This window comes from Typopeltis vanoorti, chromosome 4 (genome assembly GCF_054136105.1).
Source record: "Typopeltis vanoorti isolate ZY-2024b chromosome 4, IOZ_Tvanoo_1.0, whole genome shotgun sequence".
Taxonomy (NCBI): domain Eukaryota; kingdom Metazoa; phylum Arthropoda; class Arachnida; order Uropygi; family Thelyphonidae; genus Typopeltis; species Typopeltis vanoorti.
Window position 1 is genome coordinate 154,543,749 of NC_143552.1, and position 23,918 is coordinate 154,567,666.

The 23,918-nt window shown below is 38.7% G+C and overlaps 1 protein-coding gene across 2 annotated transcripts in view; it reads right to left on the reverse strand.

Annotated features, from left to right (window-relative positions):
- Positions 1–23,918, reverse strand: part of LOC150107770 (beta-hexosaminidase subunit beta-like) — a 76,533-nt gene that overhangs the window by 41,775 nt on the left and 10,840 nt on the right. For both annotated transcript variants that reach the window (XM_090391531.1, XM_090391532.1), the window contains exons 4-6: positions 22,458–22,504; positions 15,045–15,155; positions 4,996–5,097 (exon numbers count right to left, since the gene is read on the reverse strand). In XM_090391531.1, coding sequence (XP_090247657.1) covers positions 4,996–5,097; positions 15,045–15,155; positions 22,458–22,504 — 260 coding nt within the window. The remainder of the gene's footprint in view (positions 1–4,995; positions 5,098–15,044; positions 15,156–22,457; positions 22,505–23,918) is intronic.

The following is a 23,918-nucleotide window of genomic DNA, read 5'->3' on the forward strand; positions in this document are numbered from 1 at the left end:
ATGCAATGGCACTATCTTACCTTCTTTCCATTCCATGGGCACCTTTCCTGCAGCCAGACTTTCATTGAAAAGCCAGGTCAAAGGCACTGTCAGTTCCCTAGCACATTCTCTCAAAACTCATGGTTAAATACCATCCAGTCCCACAGCTTTACTGACATTCAGAGTACTCAGTATTTGAAACACACTCTTCTCCTGTACCTCTAAACCTCGAACCTGCCCAATCCCTCTAGCATTAAAACTGACTTCTCCTGGATGAAATACTCCAATAAAGTGTTCATTGAACAATTCCACTATGTCCTCTGCATCAATCACTCTATTCCAATTTTTATCCCACAATATCATTCTTCCACTGTCATTTCTCCTCCTACTGGCCACGTATCTAAAAAATTCCCTAGGATTTTCTTTGGATCTTAGGGCCAATCTCCTCTCATATTCCAGTTTTGTCTTCCTTACCATACTAGTCACTCTTCTGGCCTGTGTCTTATACTCTTCATGCATCTTCTCTTCACCTGTCTCCTTATATCTCTTCAATAGTCTCTTTTTCACATGCAATTCCTGTTTAATATTGTTTGTCATCCACTTTAATCCAAATTGTGTCCTCTTGTTTACTCGTGGTATACAACTTACCATTGCTACTAACAAATATTCTTTCATAATTTCCCATGCATTGATATCCTGGCCATCCAATTCCTCCCTCCATGAAACTTCCCCAAGTTGACGTCTTAGACTATTTTAATCACCTGTCTTATAATTCCACATACATTCCCTTCTCTTTGATACTCCTGCATGTCTATTCATTTTCCAAGTCAAAACCATATGATCACTCTCCAACTGGTGGGAGAGATGTCATCTCAGTTATCAACTCTTCTGATGCTATAAGCAAATCCAAAACTCTTGTTCCCTCTATTACATGTTGCCTAAGATATTTGTCTCTCAAGAATTCTAGAAATTCCATTCCCTTATTGCTACATGCATCTTCCTCTCCCCAGTGTATACTACTGTAGTTAAAATCTCCCATAACAATCACTCTTCTTCAACTTGTCAAACTCAACTGTCTAAACATTTCCTGGTCCCCACCCTCTCTGCTCCTGGGTATGTAGCAACACCTCACTAAATATCCTGTCTTGCCCACCTCTACCTCACACCATATGCTTTCAAAATCATTATTGCCACCTTAGAGGATATAGGTCGTCACTTATCATAAGTAGTACTCCACCACCACGCTTTCCCTTCCTATCCTGCCAAAAAATGTTGTACCCAGCAACTTCTATTCCTGTCATTATATCCTCTTCTGCCAACCAAGTCTCAGTGATCGCAATAATTTTTGACTAGGCTGATGCTATCTGTGCCACCAATTCCTCTCCTTTATTCCGGATACTCCTGGCATTAGTATAAAGCATATAAATGCTGTTGTTTCTATGCCTAGCATTATCCCCTCGAGACTCCACTGTGCTCAGTGTTTGCTGATGTTGTTCCCCTTCTCCCAAGTACCCATTCCCACCAGAGGCCACCCTTGCTACCATCCTCCCTGGGATACACTGACTTTTCAGAACAGCAATATCTCCAGATGCCTACGTCCTTCCCCATTCAAATATAAACGGCCTCTCGCATACAATTCCTCTCTGTCCTCAAACACATTCCAAGCATCCACACATTCCAGTCCTCTCTTGTCACACATTCTAGCTATTATGTCATTTAGTATTACCGTTCTTCTGCTCAGCTCATCATTATCATACCTAGGCAACACACGCATTATCTTTCCTCTCTGTGTCTTCTTTCGTACCACCTCAAGCAAGAATCTCGTATCTCTTGCTGCCCTATTTACACCACCACTGAAGTCATTTGTTCCCACCATCACAATCATCTCATCCACCCTTTCACCTCTCTTGACTGCCAAAGCCACCCTTTCTATCGTTCCTCCTGGCAAACACTCCTCACGCATCCTATCTTGAACACCACGGATCATTGAGTCCCCATACATTATACCTCTTACCATTCCAACTCTCCTGTTGTTTCCATTTTCTCCTCTTCTTTCATTCCCATACCCCTCTCTCATTCTGTCTCTCCTACTGTTTCCATTCTCTCTTCTAGCACTCCCATACTTACTCATTCTGTCTCTCCTATTGTTTCCATTCTCTCCTCTTCTAGCACTCCCATACCTCTCATTCCATCTCTCCTACTGTTTCCATTCTCTCCTCTTCTAGCATTCCCATACCTCTCTCTCATTCCCTCTCTTCTACTGTTTCCATTCTCTCCTTTTCTAGCACTCCCATACTTCTCTCTCATTCCGTCTCTCCTACGGTTTCCATTCTCTTCCCTTCTAGCACTCCCATACCTCTCTTTCCTACTGTTTCCATTCTCTCCTCTTCTAGCACTCCCATACCTCCCTCTCCTACTGTTTCCATTCTCTCCTCTTCTAGCACTCCCATACCTCTTTCTCTCCTACTGTTTCCATTCTCTCCTCATCTAGCACTCCCATACCTTTCTCTCTCTCCTACTGTTTTCATTCTCTCCTCTTCTAGCACTCCCATACCTCTCTCTCTCCTACTGTTTCCATTCTCTCCTCTTCTAGCACTCCCATACCTTTCTCTCTCTCCTACTGTTTCCATTTTCTTCTCTTCTAGCACTCCCATACTTTTCTCTCTCTTCTACTGTTTCCATTCTCTCCCCTTCTAGCACCCCCATACCTTTCTCTCATTCCGTCTCTCCTACTGTTTCCATTCTCTCCTCTTCTAGCAATTCCCATACCTCTCTCTCATTCCCTCTCTTCTACTGTTTCCATTCTCTCCCCTTCTAGCACTCCCATACCTCTCTCTCCTACTGTTTCCATTCCCTCCTCTTCTAGCACTTCCATACCTCTCTCTCATTCCGTCTCCTACTGTTTCCATTCTCTCCTCTTCTAGCATTCCCATACCTCTCTCTCATTCCATCTCTTCTACTGTTTCCATTCTCTCCCCTTCTAGCACTCCCATACCTCTCTCCCCTACTGTTTCCATTCTCTGCTCTTCTAGCACTCCCATACTTCTCTCTCATTTCCTCTCTCCTACTGTTTCCATCCTCTCCTCTTCTAGCACTCCCATACCTCTCTCATTCCCCTCTCTCCTACTGTTTCCATTCTCTTCTCTTCTAGCATTCCCATACCCCTCTCTCATTCCCTCCCTTCTACTGCTTCCATCCTGTCCCCTTCTAGCACTCCATATCTCTCTCTCTCCTACTGTTTCCATTCTCTCCTCTTCTAGCACATCCATACCTCTCTCTCATTCCATCTCCCACTGTTTCCATTCTCTCCTCTTCTAGCATTCCCATACCTCTCTCTCTCCTACTGTTTCCATTCTCTCCATTTCCACATCCAATTCCATTCTCTCCTCTCCTATCATTCCCAAAACTCTCTCTCTCCTCTACTCTGATTTGCCTTACATTTATCCCTTCCATTCTCCTAATCTCATCTTTAGTATTTCTCCCAAGACATTCCACCTCCTCTTTCAGCTCCTCAATCTCCCTCTGCAGGTCAGTCACTCTAAATCGAAATTCACTCTCCCAAACAAAACCATCTCCTAAACTTTCACAGTCACTCACGCCTTCTTCACTATCAACTATTATTTTCTCATTTATATTTTTTTCTTCATTTTCTCCTATCACACTACTCGTCTTCCGGTATTCATTTCTCATTCCTGGAGCAACAAGGTCGGTTATTGAGATATCTACTGCGTTTATTTCCCCCCATTGCATGCAGTTTATGCACACAAGCACCCCCTCCTCTCTCACAAGCCAGATATCCAATTCCTGAGATGCATACATACCGCAAGTACTGCATGCCACAAACTCCTTTATTAAAGGTTGGTCGATTGGTAGAGCCTCTGCTATTAATGGCTCAGTTAAGTAAGTTTGAGCGTGGTTAGTAGTTGGAACGGGACCAATCATTCGATGCTTGGCACACTCTCCCTTGATGAGTCTTTGGACTCCCTGGAGGTGTCAAATAATAATAATAATAATATTGCTTATAGTATAGAGTTCTTAAATGGCAGAGGATTTGCCATTTGCGTCTGCAGCTGAATCCGCCATTATTTGTTACTGCCGAGGGACTACTAGTGTAATCGTTAATTATTCAAAATAGTGTCGCTAATTAGTGTCAAAAATAAATGCTAAATAACTATTAGGGAGTATAAATAAATAAGAAAAGTACAAACAATTACAAGCAAAACAAAACATTAAGTACACTAAATAAAATGAAATAAAACTAAATACAGCAATGAAAACTTAGCTTCGTCTTGTCTTCCACCTTTATGCATCCGACCCCGTCTTCTCGGTAACCAAAATGCACAATATCACAACCACAACTAACTTCAAAAAACAACCACTTAAGTACACTCGTATTCCAGAGAAACAATTTAGGACTCGAAAACGTAGAAAAATGGACTATTCACCGATTAAAAATCACTTTCTTTGGCACAGCTCAAATTCACCGCCATGTGCAGGCGGAGAATAGAATTTGAATTTGGTGAAAAAAGGTTCTTTTTTATCCTTTTGTTTTTTAAAGATTCTCAGCAGGCTTCACATTAATGCAAAATAATAATTCTTCATAGTAGATGTAAACAAAGAGTAACATAATCACTCTTCAACTGCTCTTGGAGAATCACACACACAAAAAAAATGCAAGGGATCACTTGAAACAGAGGTCAGTAAAACACATCAATGTCAATATGGATATAATATAATACATCACTCCTCATAAATATCAATGGTATTACAATTTTAATATGCACTTCGCATTCATGGTAACTTTGTGCATACACATCATGGCTGGTTGGGTGGTTAATCAAAAGTAATCCTGATCGAAATAGACCTGATTACACAAAAATTCCATTTAAAGGCAGATAAGGTGTAGTAAAAGTTTGCTATACCTGATAAAACAGTTAGTAATCATAAACCAGTTGATGATTTAATTAAATTAGTTTATGTATATTTAATTAAGTAAAAGATTCAGATTCTACTTACCAGTATGGTTAAATTTGGAAACACTTTACTTTCGAAAGGAAATGATTGATCATCTATGATGTGCCAATGAAAAACATTTAATTTATTGTATGCCATAGCATCCTGTAAAAACAAGTCATAATTTTTGGTAGCTTTAATTATGCATGTACTGAAATGCAGAATTTTTAACTAATCTAGTAAGTAGTATAAATGCAAGTATTGGACCTAAAAACTGACCTGGTTGGCTGAGTGGATAGCATGCCCACTCTCAAACCAACAGTTCTGGGTTCGAATTCCACTGTGCACATGGATGTTTGTGAACACCTGCTCTAGATGAGCTTGTATAGCTCTTCAAGTTTATAAGGTTTGTCTTTTTTTTTTAAAGAAAAAAAGATTTCTTTGGATATTTCAAAGAAATCTTTTTTGTTCAGAAATCTTTGGAGATCGATACATACACTATTCTATGTGTTGCCTGACTGTCTTAATCAGTGGCACAATCACTTCCATATCTGTACTTGTCAGTGTATACCCTTTGAACTTCTGCTGCAGTTAACAGTCACCCTCGAATATCTAAATTGCATTCACCTACTGAAGCACAGTTGTACCAGAGAAATATACACATCCTTATATCTTACACTTGAAACAACAGCAACACCTTGCACTTATTAACATTAAAACTGCATCTCTGCTCATTTGTCTGAGATAAAAGTCTGTTTAAATTTGTCAGGCTTGGGAGTTGATATCAGTATCACTCCTTATAACTTTCTCCAACTCTACATCATCAGCAAATAACTGAATATTTACTATTAGTCAACATGAAATATTAGTAACAAATAAGTTTAGCATTCCAAGAATGGTATCCTAAGGAATACCACTATGATGCAAGGTTGTAGAGAATTCTAAAAGGAAATGCTGATGCCAAATGTTACTCTTCATAAGCCTTTCAGGAAGATTTAAATGGATATATAGCTGAGCAAGTGAGTGGAGGACCATTTTTTTTCATTTTAATAAATACAAGATTTGCACTTTGGAGTACAGAGGTGTATGAATGTACGGCATTGGTGGAACTATGTTTAATGAAATGGATGAGATTTAAGATCTTCAGTGATTTTAGAGGCTTGAAGTTCAGAAAGCTCATTATAAGTTTAGAAAAGACCGTGCACTTTTATGCTATTATAATTAGAAATGATACAATTGTTTCCTTATCTCCAATACTAGTGGAGACAAGGAGAGGATTAGATTTTTGCATAAGGAATGTTTGATGAGTGGAATGTGTTTCTCTGAGTATGTTTTGAATATTAAATGTGAATGAATTTTAGAGTGTAAAATCCCACTCCTGACAGTATTTTTGAAGACGAAGTGGCCGAGTGGTTAAGGCAATGGACTACTAATCCATTTGGGTTTCTACATGTGGGTTCGAATCCCAACCTCATCGATTTTTTGTGGTGTTCAAGATAGGATATCAGAGGAGTGTTTGCCTGGAAGAACGATAGAAAGTGTGGCTATGGCAATTAAGTGGGGTGAAAGGTTGGATGAAATGATTGTGATAGTGGGCACGAATGATGTGAGAGGCAGTGTAAATCGAGTGGCGAGAGATCTGAGAGTCATGCTTGAGGTTGTACAAAAGAAAACACAGAGAGGAAAGATAGTGTGTGTTAGCCAGGTATGATAATGAGGAGCTTAGCAGAAGAGCAGTAATAATGAATAGCATAATAGCCGGAAATCAAAAGAGAGGACTGGAATATGTGGATGCTTTGGAGGGCATTTGAGGACAAAAAGGAACTGCATGCAAGAGACGCTGGCATTTGAATGAGGAAGGATGTAGACATCTATAGAGATTGCAGCTTTCTGAAAACGAGTCGGTATGTCAATGCAGGGAAACTAGAATTCCCAGGGTGGATGGTAGCAGGGGTGGCCTGTTGTGGGAATGGACGCTTGGGGGAAGAGGGACAACATCAGGTAACACTGAGTCCAGTGGGGTCTGGAGGGGATAATGATAAGTATAGTAGTGACATTTTTATGCTTTATACTAATGCCAGGAGTATCTGGAATAAAGGAGATGAATTGGTGGCGCAGATAGCGCCAGCCTGGCCGAAGATTATTGGGATCACTGAGATGTGGTTGATGGAAGATAATATAATAACAGGAATAGAAGTAGCAGGGTAGAAGTATAAAATGTGATGGTGGAGTACTGCTTATGATAAGTGATGACGTATGTCCTCTAAGACTGGAGGCTTTGGAAGACAGTGACATTAATTGTTTTGAAAGCATATGGTGTGAGGTAGAGGTGGGCAAGACGAGATATTTAGTGGGGTGTTGCTACAAGCCAAAGAGTACAGAGGGGGTGGGGAGCAGGAGATGTTTAGGCAGTTGAGCTTGGCAAGTGCAAGAAGAATGATTGTTATGTGAGATTTTAAATACAGCAGTATAAGCTGGGAAGAGGAAAACATGTAGTAATAAGGGAATGGAATGTCTAGAATTCTTGAAGGACAAATGTCTTAGGCAACATGTAATAGAGGGAACAAGAGAGAGATTCAAGAATTTTGGATTTGGTCATAGCATCAAAAGAGCTGATAATAACTTAGATGACACCCCCCCCCCCAGTTGGAGAGACTGACCACGTAGTTTTGACTTGAAAGATGTATAGACATGCAGGAGTATCAAAGAAAAGGGAACATGGAATTATAAGGTGGGTGATTATAATAGTCTTAGATATCAACTTGGGGCAGTTCCATTGAGTGCAGAATTGGATGGCCAGGATATCATTAGTGCTTGGGAATGTGAAGGAATATTTGTTAGCTGCAATAATAAGCTGTATTCCATGAGTGAAGAAGTGGACACAATTTGGTGTAAAGTGGATGACAATATCAAACAGGAACTGCAGGTGAAAAAGAGATTATGGAAGTGATATAAGGAGAGGGCTGGAGAGCAGATGCATGAAAATATAAGACTCAGGCTAAGAGAGTGACTAGTAAGGTAAAGTCAAAACTGGAATATGAGAAGAGATTGGCACTAAAATTCAAAGAAAATCCTAGGGAATTTTTTAGCTTTGTGGCCAGCAGGAGGAGAAATGATTGTGGAAGAATGACATTGTGGGATAAAAATGGGAATAGAGTGACCGATGCAGAGGACATAGTGGAGTTGTTCAATAAACACTATTGAATATTTCATCCTGGAGAAGAAGGTTTTAATATTAGAAGGGTAGGGCAGGTTCGAGGTCTAGAGATGCAAGAGGAGAGTGTGTTCCAAATACTGAGTAGTCTGGATGTCAGTAAAGCAGTGGGACTGGATAGTATTTCACCAAAGGTTTTGAAAGAATGTGCTGAAGGACTGACAGGTCCTTTGACCTGGCTTTTCAATGAAAGTCTGGCTACAGGAAAGGTACACCCAAGGAATGGAAGGAAGGTAAGACAGTGCCATTGTATAAGGGCTGTAGCAGACTGGAAGTATCTAATTATAGGCCAGTTTGTGTGTCATCAGTAGTTAAGGTCTTGGAGAAATTAGTGAGGGATTATATACAGCGTTGTGCAGATGAGAGTAATGTTATCTGTGAGAATCAACATGGATTTGTTAAGGGATGCTCTTGCTTAAGTAATATGATTGCCTTTTATAATAAAGTGACAAGAGCAGTTGATGAAGGAAAGGCATACACTACTTTTTTTTTTTTTTTTTTTTTGGATTTTGCAAAGGCATTTGACAGGGTGCCACATGATAAGCTGATATTTGAGTTGCAGTACAGATGTCGGGTTAGTCAACTGGATTCAGTATTGGCTGTCCGATAGGTATCAGAGAGCTGGTACCTGTTTTGTTTAACCTTTATATCTGTGACGTTGTCAGTGGATTGCAGGTGGATATTCAGTTCTTTGCAGATGATGTGGAGCTGGGAAAGGTTATTAGTAATAGTGCAGATGTGGCGATCCTGCAAGAGGATTTGAATAAACTAGACAGATGGGCATATGAATGGGGGGTGTCGGTTTAATGGAACAAAATGTAAAGTCTTCAAGTTTGGAATACATCGATTGGAGGATGCATACTTGATTTGAGGAGCTGTACTGGAGGAAGTAGGGGAGAGAAGAGATCTGGGGTTGATGATTAATAGAAAACTGAAATATAGGGGGACTTATTGCAAAGGTAGTGAAGGTAACCTAGAGGATTGCTGCAATACTGAGAAGGACGCTGACCTGCAAAGATAAAAGAGTTATCATTCCGTTGTATAAGACCCTGATCAGACCACACTTAGACTATTGTTCTCAAATTTGGTCTCCGCAATTTGAAGGGGATAAATTAACTGTGGAAAGGGTGCAGAGGCAGATAACAAAGATGGTTTCAGGACCACAACGTTAATTATGAGGATTGGCTGAGGGAATATGGACTGCAGAGTTTGGTAGATATAAGAAGGAGAGGTGATATGATCGACACCTTTAAACTGTTGAGAGGCAGTTACGGGTTGGACAGTGGGTTCTTTCATTTGGTGGAGCAGCAGGAAGGAGCGATGACAAGGGGCCATCCCTGGAAGTTATGAAAGAAAGCTGTGAGCAAGAGGGTGCCTGATAGAGTGGTTAGAGCAAGAACAGTCGATGGGTTCAAGTAGTGGTATGATAGACTTTGGGTTTACTACTAAGGACCTGTGATGAGTCTCTTGACTCCGTGAAGGGCTGAATAATAATAAAAATAATAATAATAATATGTTGCTAGTTGAGCGAGACCTTATGGGATGTCTCCCTTAACTCCATGGAGGATTATTATTAATAATACTATTATAATGATCATTTGCATTACATTTTCCCCTTTTCATAAGTGTGAGTAGATTATATTTTAGAAAAAAAAAATTGGTAATTTAGAATCAAACTTTTCCCGGAAGATTGCTGCATGCACTCAGAAACCTACACTACTTCAGCAAATATTAATATGTATATATGTTCACAATACAGTATGATACTTGATTATTTTCCTGTGTATCCCTTGACTTTGCAAAAGAAAAACAGGAAAGTAGTGTTTTCATTATCATGTTATCATATATAACCTCGAAAGAATGTACCAGATATGATAACAACACATATTTCATTACTAATTTTCTGTCAAGCTAATTTACTTCCAAATTGTTCTATTATTTGTCGGATATTTGATCTGATCAGCCCTTACTTTCCTATTTTCTAATGCACTCCTAATTGTATCAACCCAAACTTGAGAACAGTATTCTAACATTGGGAAGATTTGGAAATATTAGCTCATTAGATGAAAAGAAGGAACTAGACTCAAAAAGGATGCTAAGATTAAGTAGTGTAAATGGTGGGTTGTGTGGTATAGAGTGCCCTCTCACAATGAGTCTTTGAACTCCTGAGATGTAGCATGGTAATAATGGTAAAAATCTTTTGAATAAATAAAAGTTCTGCCAACCAAACATCACAATAGAATATTTTATAAGGTGAATAAATGGTAAATGAACATACATTTTGTTTGAAATCTCATCTGGAACCCATTTCAGTAAAAGCATAAAGCAAATACATTCAACTCAATAACACATGAAACAGATCAGTGTTTACATGTTTCAAGAATGCTTGCAAGAACTAGATTATATAATCAGACCTCAATATGAATATGTGACAATCAGGCAGCAGTGCAATTACCTAGTGACTAAATCATGAATACACACAACTCATTCAGAATTAGACATGGTAATATGAACTTTTTTTTTGCTAAAATTATTCAGGCAATTACTTCAAAAGTTTTTCAGATTCCTCATGGTGCAGTTATCCTCTTTTGTGTTACTTTTTGACTTTAAATATTTTAAATTACAATGCTTGCTTAAATCTGCAGAACTGTCCACCTTGAGGTTTTTTTTTAATAATGATTTAATTCACAACTCAAGACACAAATAAGAAATAATATATATTTTAAAAAAAAATCTGTTAATGCCTTTTCTTCCCAAAAGGGAGCAGGTGAGACCATTTAGCCTTAACTAACTTACGAAGACTAGTAGGAAGCTAACTTCTATCCTCAGCCTATCACAGAAAGCCAACACAATACTATTAGTGCTTTTTAATTGATACTAAGGAAAGAAACAGGAAGACAAGTACTGCCATCTCTCGATCAATAACCCAATACAATATATTCTCTGATATGTCGTAGGGTTGATTTTCTTGAGTTAACGGTATGAAAAACCCAACAATTAATCTTGAAATCTATGTCTACAAACCTTCACCTCAGCAATGGTCAAACCAGATGTTAAGCCCCCCCACATCCAGTTATCTATGCAAGAGATTTCATCTCCCACCACTCCATGTGGGGCTATCAATCCGCTCACCTTAATGGAGAATCATTGGCCAATTGGATTGATATGTAAAACTTTCACCTGATCTTTGACACCAAACAACCAGAAACCTTTTACTCTGCCAGATGGAGAAAGGCACATACTCCCAACTTATGCATAGTTTCTAGAGGCACTGATAACCATCCCCTACCAATAAATCTATTCTTGGAAGCTTTCCACACATCCAACATCACCCCTTCCTTCCTTCGGGAGATCGCTTTATTATCTCACTTATTAAAACTCCAAAACACTTATTAATGCTCCAATCGCTAGATGGAACCTTCAGAAAGTGAAATGGAGGGAATTTGGTAAAAAAAAATATCAATAACATCCTGTTTGTGTCTCAAAACTACACCAGGTTTGTCAAATTGGTAAAAACAGCAGCCAAAGCATCCATCTTTAGTCACTAATGGGTCACCAGATTCCTCATGCAGAGCTAGATATCTTCAAGCTTTTTGTTCCAGCATGGTGTATAACAGGGCCAGAAAATATGCTACAGTAGACAACAATAGAAGAGAGAGATGGCTATCAGCCATGGAAGAACTCGACTTCTCTAAATCTGATCAGATAAGCTGTTCCCTACTGAGAAAACTTGGACGAGCAGAAGTTACAACCAAAAAGTTCTGAAAATGACTCCAGACCAAGTTTTATCCCATTTATTTTCAACATATGAGATCAATCCAAAGACCTCTAGAAAGGAGAAACTACTCTGAGACAAAATTTAGCTTCAAGCCCTGAAACTTTAGTCCTCTGTAGCCCAATCGTAATAGAGGAAATTCAGGAAGTCCTACAACTTACCAAGAATGGCAAGCCAGCTACAGTCTGCCTCCTCCTAAGTTTCTTAAACACCTTTGTCCAGCGTGGAAAGGCATGGTTGTCAGCCCTATTCTCCACCATCATCTCTACTGGAGAATTACCAGCCCTGTGGTGAGAATCTGAGATATTTGTGGAAGACCCCAGCTTCATTCGAACCTTTGCCAATTGTGCTTCAATGCTCAGCCTACAATTTTGTGAAAAGAATCATACTTAAAAGGACCTCCTCGCTCATCGAGAAGACTTTTGTCATAGCGCAAGCTGGCTTTTGGACTGGAAGAAACTTGTGATCAAGTCTTGGCTTTAACAACTCAAACTGAGGCTTACTTCCAAAAGAAATTTAAAAAAATCTGGAGCTATCTTCATTGAGTTGATATCGGCCTGTGATACAGTGGATCAGGCGCTTGCTCTCAAGGCTCAGCTTCATCATAAAATGCAAAACAACTTTACACTTCCTAGAATCGTTGCTCACAAACAGAAAAATTCAAGACCATATTGGAGGAAGGAAAAGCAGATCTGCTTTCTTCAGAATGGCTTACTCCATGGCTGTTTTGGCCCCAACTCTTTTTAACATCTATATTTCGGACATTCCTTCAATAAGATCAAGCAAATATATATGCATGCAGATGACGTAGCAATACTCCACCAATCACCTTTCGATTCCCTGGAGGATGACCTGAACACAGATTTGGAAACTCTCAAGAAATATCTCGAGCAGATATTTCGACCCAAATCCAAACCTCACCAAAACAGTCTCCACAGCTTTCCATCTTAACAAGGAAGCAAACGGCCAACTCAAACTAATTTTCTGTGGCAGCCGAGTCAAGCATGATTCTCATCTGCAATACCTGGGAGTAAACCTGGATAGAAGTCTGATCTACAAAAATCATATTCGTCAAGTAAAAAACAATAAAAATGAGAAACAACATCATCCCAAGACTAAGTGGAGCTAGCTGGCATTTTAGAGTCGAAGTACTCTCAGGCCTGGTTGTTATCTACACTGCTGCAGAGCAAGGGTGAATTCTACATGCTTGCTGCACAAGCTCATTAATTGAGAAAGAAGTAATATTTATTTGTTAATAAATGCATGCATTTATAAGCATTCCATTTAGGCTTTTTGTTTTGTAGACAGAAGACGTCTTAAGTTTGCGCAGCAATAATTGAGCTTTGCGTTGTGTATCGAAGGCCGATGCTTGCTCGTCTAGTCAAAGCTACCTTGGCTTGCTCAGTTGTGTGAGATTCCAGCTCCTCGCTACAGCACTGTCATTTCATGCGCGCGCATAGCCATTTCCGCTCCCATCACATCATCTTAAACACAGGCCATATGCAGTCAAAGTAGCTCTAGCCAGTGAGCTTCAGCCAGCCTTTACAAGTGTGTGTTGCTTAGTAAAATTAAGCTACAGCCAACTTTTTATGCCGATGTTATTCATAAAGAAGAACTGTAGGGTAGAATTTGTATTCAAGTAGCTAAATTGAAAAAGACAGAATATCAAATGTAAAATAAATGTTGTATTTGTATGATTAAATGTACATAAATTTCTAAATATATAGTTTTAAATGGTCAGTAATTCATTATTCTGCTAATCAGACTTCAATCACACTTCTTACTCCCTGAATGATAACAAGAGCAAGCGTGAATTTCAAGACCAGCATTCGCCCTTGCCACAGAGTACTACGCAGCAGACTGGGAAAGCAGTGCTCAGCCGAACATTATTGACTCCTAACTGAACTTAACCAGGAGCACGATTAGCGGGATCCTGAAATTCAACTGTGCCAAGGCTATGCTTTCCAACATAGTCCCACTGAATATATGAAGAAAGCAGGCTTCACCAAAATAACTAGAGAAAATGTGAAATAACTTTCTACTGCCTCTCCACTCAACCCTTATAAATCCCCCATAGAATCCAGCTGAAGTGAAGGTACCCATTTTAGGACATAGCCAGAGTCTTCTCTGGTCCAGTGCTTTCAACTCACGACATGTGGAACCAACAATGGGTTATGAACTTGCTAGCAAATGGTTCTGTGAAAGATCCTTGCAGTTGCCAGCCCTCAACAATCAGGTTAGATGCAGCTATCTCCTACATAAATGGAATATGGCAAACAACCCTTACTGTGACTACATCCATATTCTATAAACTATCAAACACAACATCAGTGACTGTCCCCCTTCTACATTCCCATGGCAACCTGCAGCAGCTACATGAAGTATCAAAGGAGGCTCTAGAGTGGCTTTCAACACTGGACATTTAACTGTAGTTGAACTCTGCCATAAGAATACATACATCCTGGTTTAGCCTCAGACTCTGTTTGTGGTGCCATAAACCAGGATGTAAACTCCGAGAGGTATCTGAACATTCTGGACAATACAATACTTTCTACTTTATGGCATTTCTATGGAACTGACCACTGTCTCTTTTAGCAAGACAATGCACCGTGTCAGTAGGCTGCTGATGTAACTGTGGTTTGTTGTTATGAACGTCACCACACTTGACTGGCCTTGACAGAGCCCTGATCTCAAATCTATTCAACATCTGAGAGATGAACTGAAGCGTCGGATGAGATTAAGGGATTTCCACTCCACAACAATCCAGGACCTCATTATATGCCTAAAGAAAGAGTGATCAATGGAAATTCATTACATCAAATTTCCATTGATCACTATCATACGCTTGTGGAAAGCATGTCCAGTAGGATTGCCACAGTGATCGCAGCAAAAGGAGGTCCTGCATTTTATTAAGGTGGGTGCCATGGTTTTTTGTGACTGACACTATAACCTCTTCCCAAGTAGGGCATTTATAAATTATCCGGATAGTTGTAATTGTTGAGGTTTACTGAATACACAACACAAAAATACAAATTCATTACATCAAATATGGTTAAACCATAAGTCAAATTCTACAAAATCAAATTAGTTTTAAAAACATGAATAAATAGTTCTTTAACTTACCAAATTCTTTTTCAGAGTTTTTATTGGGACGAAGTGTCTGGATGTGTCCAACAGCATGCCTCGATATTTGTACCTCGGACTGTCATTGATTTCTGTTACATTGAGTAGATACTGGAATAAGAGAAGCCTTTCAGTTATAACTAGGCTTTATTTTCAAAAAGAAGTTAGAATCAATACTAGTAAGAAATTTTAGTTAATATTAGGGATAAAGAACGAGTATAGACAGTTCATCTGGACCAGAAAGAGAGACTTGTTTAAATGTTATACTATTAAGAATTCTTTGGGATAGGTTCTCTGCAGTAAAATGATGTTATTATTTTACTGTTTTTTGCTGTGTTTCAATTTAGAAATGAGGGTGAGGTAAATAATCACAGCTTACTGCAGGAATAGAATATGTGAACCTACTCTCAGTACAAGAGTAGATACAAACTGAAAACAAATCGTGGTATATTGTGGATGACTGCATAACTAGAGTCAGGTGAATAAATCAAGTGGGAGTTAAATGGATGAATGTCATCATTAAGCTGCAGCTACACAAAAAAAAAATTGTGGAGGGAATTCAAGGAGAAAGGTGACCAGCAGGTACATGAACAGTACAAAGCACAGGCTAGAAGGGTAACTAGTAGTAAGAAAGGCAAAAGCAGAGTATAAAATGAAATTAGCAGTACAGGCCAAAGATAATCCCAAAGAGTTTTTTCGGTAAGTTGTAAGTAAAAGAAAGAATGTTTATGGCAGAATGATTTTAATGAGTGCTGATGATAGGCAGTGTACTGAATCAGGCAAAATAGTAGAATTATTAAGTGAACACTATGCAAGAGTATATCATCCAGGTGGAGATACTGCAGTAACGAGAGAGGCAAAGACTTATATGGAAAGAGGTGCATAGCATATACATATTACAGAATGTTTTCGATATTTGATTGATTATATGTGTACATGGGAATAAATGGCATTAGCTGAGTTGCAAACAATCATTCAAGCGGCATGCACTGCATGCCGCTTGAATGATTGTTTGCAACAGTATATCATCCAGATGGAGATAAATGGATATGGATGAATGTCAGATGAATGACAGCTATGGGGTTAGATGGTATATTGAGTTTTATTTGAAAGTGTTGGGGAATTGGTAGTGCCTTTGACCACATTGTTTAATCTAAGCCTCGGCTCAAGGTTAATAATACCAAGGGGGTACAAAGAGGGGAAAATAATTCCATTGCAAAAAGGAAGCTCCAAGACTGATGTAACAAATTACTGACCTATCAGCATATCATGAATTATTGTGAAGGTACTGAATCAGATATTGATCGAGAGCAAAATATGTGAAGGGATAGACAGAAATGGGATACTGTAGGGGTAATATGGTTTTGTGAAGGTAGGTCATGCCCACCCTTCACAAAGAGAGATCGTAGAGTAGTTTATTTAGTGGAGGCATGCCACCACAGGGTTCTGTTCTTGGGCAGCTACTATCTAATTTATACTTTAATAATATAGGAAATAACCCGAAAGGAAATATTCTGATAATGCAAAATTAGGTATAGTAATAGTGATTCAAGGTGCTGTAAAAAGCTTGCAGGGTGATCTGGATAGACTGGCAGTCTGAGCAAAGGAGAATTGATATCATTTTAATGTGGCAAAGTGTAAGGTTATGCATTTTGGAATGAAAAGATTACCAGATCTATATCACTTTGATGGAACTTAACTCCAGGAAATTGACGAAGCCAGAGACTTGGGAGTGTTAGTGGATAAGGAGTTAAAGTTTAGGGGTCACATAGCAAAAGTGGTTAAAGCAGCTCATCGGATTACTTGGTTACTGAAGAATATTTTGCCAATCAAAGACAAGCAGATCTTTATTCATCTGGTCACCTGAGTTTCTTGGCGATGAGGAAGAGATGGAGATGATCCAGATGCAAGTGAACAAGATGATAGCATGTCTATGGCATGAACTTTACGAGAACAGGTTGAAGATTTGTGAGTCACAGAAATTGGTTGACACGCCGAAAAGAGGTGTATAATTGAGACATACAAATTACTGAAGGCACCCACAACAGAAATTTTTCAGTTTTCTGTTGTGGGTGCCATGACTATAAATGAGCTCAAAGTAAGGTATGATAGATACTGCACAGATATACTGATGCAAATATACTGATAGATGATAGTCATGACACTAAGGAGTTCCCTCGATGGGACTCCATTGAGTAACCCATGATAATAATAATAATAATATGGAGTAAAATACTGTCTTTTGTAGATTAAATATTATTATCATTATTATTATGCAGAGCCTGTGTAGCTCAGTGGAAATGGGTTTACACTCCTCAGCTCTAAACTGCCCAAAGAAAGAGCGTCACAAATTCGATTCTAGTTGTCGACTAGAGGAACTTTTTCTGAGCCTTTTTTCGACCGACTCCTGAGTTAGTCAATCGCTAGCATGGCAAGCGGGTTTTTTCTCCCCCAAAACTCGGGTTTTTCGTCTCGTAAACTCAGGAAAATCAACCGTAGAACTCACACTATTATCAGATGTTAAAAATATTGTGTTAGGTTAGGTACCACAAGATGACGGCACTTGTTAGCTGTCTCTTCATTGCATGCCGCTTAATGAGTGATCACCTTGGGCCAGCTATTTCGGATACCAGCAGAGATTGAACTACCCACTCAGTCTCCAAACGTTAGATAGGTCTATAATGGCTTCGCGTACTCCCTATACAGGAATAAAAGGCATGTCTCCATGGAATCAGAAGAGTCATCTTGGAATATCCATTATTCACACAATCATCACATTATTCTCATTTACTGTTTAAACAATCACAGCAACCTCTGGCAACGATTGCACCTTTCAGACAACAAATGTAGTCTTCATACCTTTACTAGCCACACCGTTCATAACTTCATCTGGCGATCCCTTGTTTTCTATCCCTTCTTCCCATTATACTAAAAAAAAAAAAAAAAATCCAGTGTCACTCCTATAAACCTATATATCTTATATATACATTGTTGTATATATATATATATTCCTATACAGTATATACAACTTTATTGTAGTACTGTGCACTGTAGACTCATAGCGAGTTCTGGGATCCGTGTAAGTATCATGTAATAATAATAAAAGAAGATTCGATGCCATTTATACTTTTGCTCTACTGGTAGTTGCTATGTTGATTATGCGTAAATACGACTGTGTGCTATATTAAGATAACGTAATAAGTTATATGACAACGCCGTATATTATTATTATTATTATTTGACATCTCCAGGGAGTCCAAGACTCATCGAGGGACGGTACCTACACTACAACTCTCCTTCTCCACCACTCAACCTCATACACCAACACCATTTACTGTCCACCACCACCACTAGCATTTTTCACAGACAATCACAAACATCCATGCCCACGGCGGGATTCTAACCCGCAGCCTTTTGGCTGAAAAGCGGATATGCTAACCACTCAACCAACCAGGCAGTATATGATTGGGTGTTTTACAGTTTACATAATTGTCTGATATTGAAGGTTTCCTATAAGAAAAGAAATTTCCTATTGATTTCGTTTGGAGTGGTAGGTATTTGGTTTTTTCAATGAAATTGGTATTATCAGTAGAGCTGTGTGACCGTACTGATAATACCACAACTGAGTGGTGGTATCATCTGCTCAGTAGCTGATGATACTGTAACTTTATAATGCCATAAATAATAATACTGAGTAATAATATTAAGCAATACCATAGCAGTGATACCACTTTATAATACTGAACTGATAATACCACCACTCACTTGTGGAATTCTCATTATAGTGAAATGGTAATATTAGTCATCACTTCGATTTTGAAAAGCAAGTTATAAAGACTTTGCAAGCACATGCACAATTAAAACAGAGAAAACGTTGATGGTAATTGAATGTTTTATTGGAAAAATTCCATTCATGGACTTCGAAATTTTGTGAGACATCGCATGAAAAGAAAGATAGATATACCCGTCAGTTTCCGATTATATATGTATATCAGTCGATTGCTTATTCGGTAACTCTTGTGCCCACGTGATATTAAATGTACAACCAGTTAAGGACAAATCACTTCCCCAAAATAGGATTGCGGAATATTTAAGGATTCGAAATTTGGAAACTCCAAAATTCTCAGGCAAAAAAAAAAAAAAAAAAAAAAAAAAAAAAAAAAAAAAAAAAACGAACGAACAAACAAAAACAGGCATTTGCTGTCAATCAACGATCTCACACAAGCACTGTTTATTTGCTGACAGATAATCGTAAGCACTTTTCAAATGCTTTGACTCTTCGGTGATTTTATTCTTGTAAGTATACTTTTGGATGTAGTTTGTCCCCAGGACAATGCAGATCTCAATTTATGCTGGTTTTTTCTCCCTTGCAGCAATACTTACAGAGATACTCTCGACTGTCCTCTTGTCTGACATGATAATGCAAGCCGAATAACCTCAGTAATTTCTCTTTCTTTATGCATCTGGTAGCCATTATAAACTCAATGTTCAGATTCGATTATTTTCCCACTCGCTGGAAACAAGCAATGATCCTCGTTCACAAGCACCTCAGTTCCCCCAGAATTATAGGACCATCAGCCTCTTGTCATGCCTGGGGAAAATTGCGGAAAAAATTATTCTCAGTCGTCTGCAAGATGAGGTGAACAAAAACAGCCTTATCCCGAAAGAGCAGTTTGGGTTCCTTACTGGGCACAGTACAACTCAGCAAGTCCAGAGACTGATAGAGTTAATAACAACTGGTTTTAATTGGAGACAGCATACAGAAGCTATCTTTCTTGATGTTGCAAAAGCCTTTGATAATGTTTGGCACAAAGGCCTTACTTACAAATTAATTACAGCGAACATTCCACTATACCTTACTAAACTCATTGACTCTTCTCTAAAAGACCGGAAATTCCAAGTTAAGCTGCACAGATGAAAAGAATCACTGCAGGTGTATCCCAAGGCTCGCCGCTATCCCCGCTGCTTTTCAACATCTACGTTGCAGACGTCTCAAGCATGGCATCAACCACCATGGCTTGCTACGCGGACAATATGGCAATTTTGACCAGATCTCTCTCTCTCTCTCTCTCTCAGGCCGCACTTAGCTACACAGCGATTACAAAACGCGTCAACAAACCTGGAAAAATGGTTTAAGAGATGGAGGATAGATGTTAATGCCATATTATTTACAAGACAGAAAACATCTCACTGCGGAAAAATTAAACTATTCAATGCAGCTATTCCATGGCAATCCAAAATCAAATATCTAGGTATACCACTAGACAACCGCCTCAGTTTTAACCCTCACATTGTATATGCCTGCAATAAATCGAATTCCACAATTGTCCAGCTCTTCTCAACTGGAGAAGCCAAGTTAGCACTGAAAACAAGCTACGGATTTACAAAACAATCATCAGACCGACTCACTCTAACATATGGATCATTGACTTGGGGTCACACTACCCCCAGCAACATCAAAAAACTACAAAGATTCAAAATAAGTGTCTCTGTATGATTTTTGATGCTCCGTGGTTTGTCAGGAATGCTCTCCTCCATCGTGATGCTAACATACAAGATATATCCATGCTACTTCGCGGGACGGCCTCTACATACTTCGCTCAGGTGGCTATTCACCCCAATCAACTCGTTCAAGAGTCACCCAACTATGATGAGAACGACAGATGGAAACTCAAGCGCCCGAAGGCAGCTCTGCTCATCGGTACAAGCGCTCTCACACGGCCGTAAATTGAGCGAGCCAGGTGCTCGATAATCTTTTATACATTTAATCAACTCCTTAGCGATGAAGAGATAAAAATCCACGGGAATGTCATTCATCTTTGCATAAAAGTTACCAGTTATCAGTGTAAGCTACAAAAGCATAGGAATATATCTTTCTACATAAGCAATGAACCTGGTTGATCACGAGTGCACAGCTGTGTTCGTTGAAATGCTTTCTTTCTTTGTCTTCGTCTTCACAGATGAGTCCCAAAACATTGTTATGGGACTCATCATGTAACCTGGTTACATGAAAAAACGATTACATGGTGGATTATGTAAAGCATAGATGGTGGATAGTATGGCGTAGATACATTTAATAACTTATATATATAAGTTAACTGGCCAACACTCCGTGTTCCGGGCTGGTAGGACGGTTCTTTATGAACCTCACTTTAATTATTAAAAATCACGAAATGAAAATAAATATTTACTATATAATCAGTTATGGCATGCGCGTTATGCTAATTTCAGTAAGGAATACTACATGTACTGTTCCAATGGTCGAAAATGAGTTTGATTGTTGAAACGATCAATTCGTGAAATCCTGAAACGATAAAATTGTTGTCTCATGAAGGCAAACACATTGTTGGACGTTTCAAAACAATGAAGACGGGACATAAAAACATGACAAATTTCGTTTCAAATTTCGGCTTATCGGCTTAACAAATGATTGTCTCAGGAAGGCAAACACATTGTTGGACGTTTCAAAACGCGACATAAAAACGTTTCAAATTTCGGCTTATCTTTTTATATATATATATAGAATGGATATATCTGGTAGGTCGCCCAAAGTTACTCTTCTTAAGTTCAAGTCTACTCGCCCACTGGCGGGACTTTTCCTAAGCCAATCTTCGACCGGTCCCCGAGTTAGTCGATCTCGGGCAAGCGGGTTTTGGAAATTCGGGTTTTTCATCGCGTAAACTGAAGAAAATCGACCGCAGAACTCATTAATTCAGGCAGTGATATGTTCTGTTAGGGTTGTTACCTAACCAATCCTAGGATATGTTGGTACTTGCTCGCAGGTCTCTTCATCGGGGGATGCTTATAATTAGGGATAATCACAGGCCAGTTATCTCCGATTGGCTACCGGCGAAGATTGAACTGCCCACTCAGTGTCTAAAAGCTAGATAGGGTTAAAAAGACCTTGCCTATTCCCTATAAGGGAATAAAAAAGGCGTTAGCTTATTATTATTTCTTGTTTACAAATATATTCCACCCATGAAAGAATTTTGCAAGCCTAAAGTAGTACATTCATACCATGGGTGGGGTTATATAGTTCAGTAACTTTTGTTTACAGAACAAACATGGAACATTTTTAGGCCATTTCTGGTCTACAGTAAGCAGGGCATGTTCTCACATCGGGAGATGTGAGAACATCTCCCACCTAAAGACAATCACAAATATCCGAATCGCAGCTTGCTGGTTAGAAAGCGTATGTGCAAATCACTCGGCTAGCTAGTCCCAGTGGTACTATAAACTCATTCTAAGTCCAGATGACTCCATTGGTATTAAATCCGAAGCTGACACAGGTGGAATTAATTATATCTAATCGGTGCAAGCTTCCATCACCATAAATAAAGAAATATATATGTGTATATATATTATGATAAAGAACATTTAATAACTTATTTGTTTACTCGGTAGGATTCTTACCCTTCCGTCCTCGTCATGATGCAATAGCTGACTGAAGGTTTCTAAACCTGAAAAAAGAATAACCAAATCAGAAAACGTCATCAAACATCTTCGATTTCAGTGTGCAAAAAAACATGAATTTACAGAATGATCTCATACAGATCCAACTTTTCATAATCACAAACATACCCACGTTATTATAGCCAATTCTGCTTTTGGAAGCAAAACATGGTGTGTTGAGAGAGAGAGAGAGAGAGAGAGAGAGAGAGAGAGAATGTAATGGCACTTTAAAAATACAAGGAAATCCTTTTAAAAAAAATTTAAAAAAATCCCGTTAGAAATATCTATTAAGAAACAAAACAAATATTTCCCTGACAAATACTTTTGTTACGTGGAAAACGTCGAATTTTTCATTCCATAAACAAACAAACTAAGATGAAAATATATGTGCATTTCATAATTAATATAGAACAACATTCAGTAATAACTGATGGTTATGGAAACTGAACTGAAATCTCAGCAGTGATTGCAATCAGTTTGCACGTTTTTTTATGCCCGTCACTATTAATAATGTTATTCTACTCAAGCGGGACCCGCTCTCACTTATTCCTCTGACATGTTTCCTTCTTCATTCTTTTCTGTTACCTGCTTCAGCCAGATTGGCCAGGCTTTTCGGACTGCACGGGGATTCACTGTTCCTAGTATTGATATCAAGAAAATATCTGCTACTATGCAAATGCAATAAACGTTAAATCAATGCTGAATGATAATAGACTAGTATGACATGATTTTTTTAATATTTTAATTTTAATTTTTTATTTTTAGTATTATCATAAGACTTATGGCAATGCTAGAATCGCTTTAAACACCCATTGCTGAGTGCATAAGATGTTAACATAAGATTCTTCTCACCATGCCAATCCAGTCATTTAATATTCAAGTTAATTAAAATGAATAACACGCAAAAACTGTCCTACGAATAAAAAAATAAAATGACTGAAGGTTTTGTTTTAATTGTCTGAAGTCGCAGATATTTAGTGGCAGATAAATACACTCGCCGGCATTTACGAGTTGCCCTAGCGCGGACCTTATAGGAATATGTGGACGCATGGGCCGTAAGCTCTCTGGTCAAATTTCGTACGAAACTTTTATAGTTTCTTAATTCGGCTTTGAAATAATGCTGGAATACTTCACGCTAATGAAATGCAACAAGAAAGCATCTAAAAAATCACTTCTGACCATCCTTGTGCTTATGGTATCGCTAATTACTGGAAGCTCACAAAATGAAATATCCAAATATATTTTACAGCCATGCGGAGATGATTCGGTTTAGGGAACCCTTGGATTCTGGACAGAGATGATTATAATTGCTGTCGTATCTGTAATTATACACGAGACTTCAACCACTTGTGTGTCTCTGTCCGCAGTGTTCAGCAAAGTACTATTTTCAGAGATAAAAATATGTACTTCTTACTTTCATGG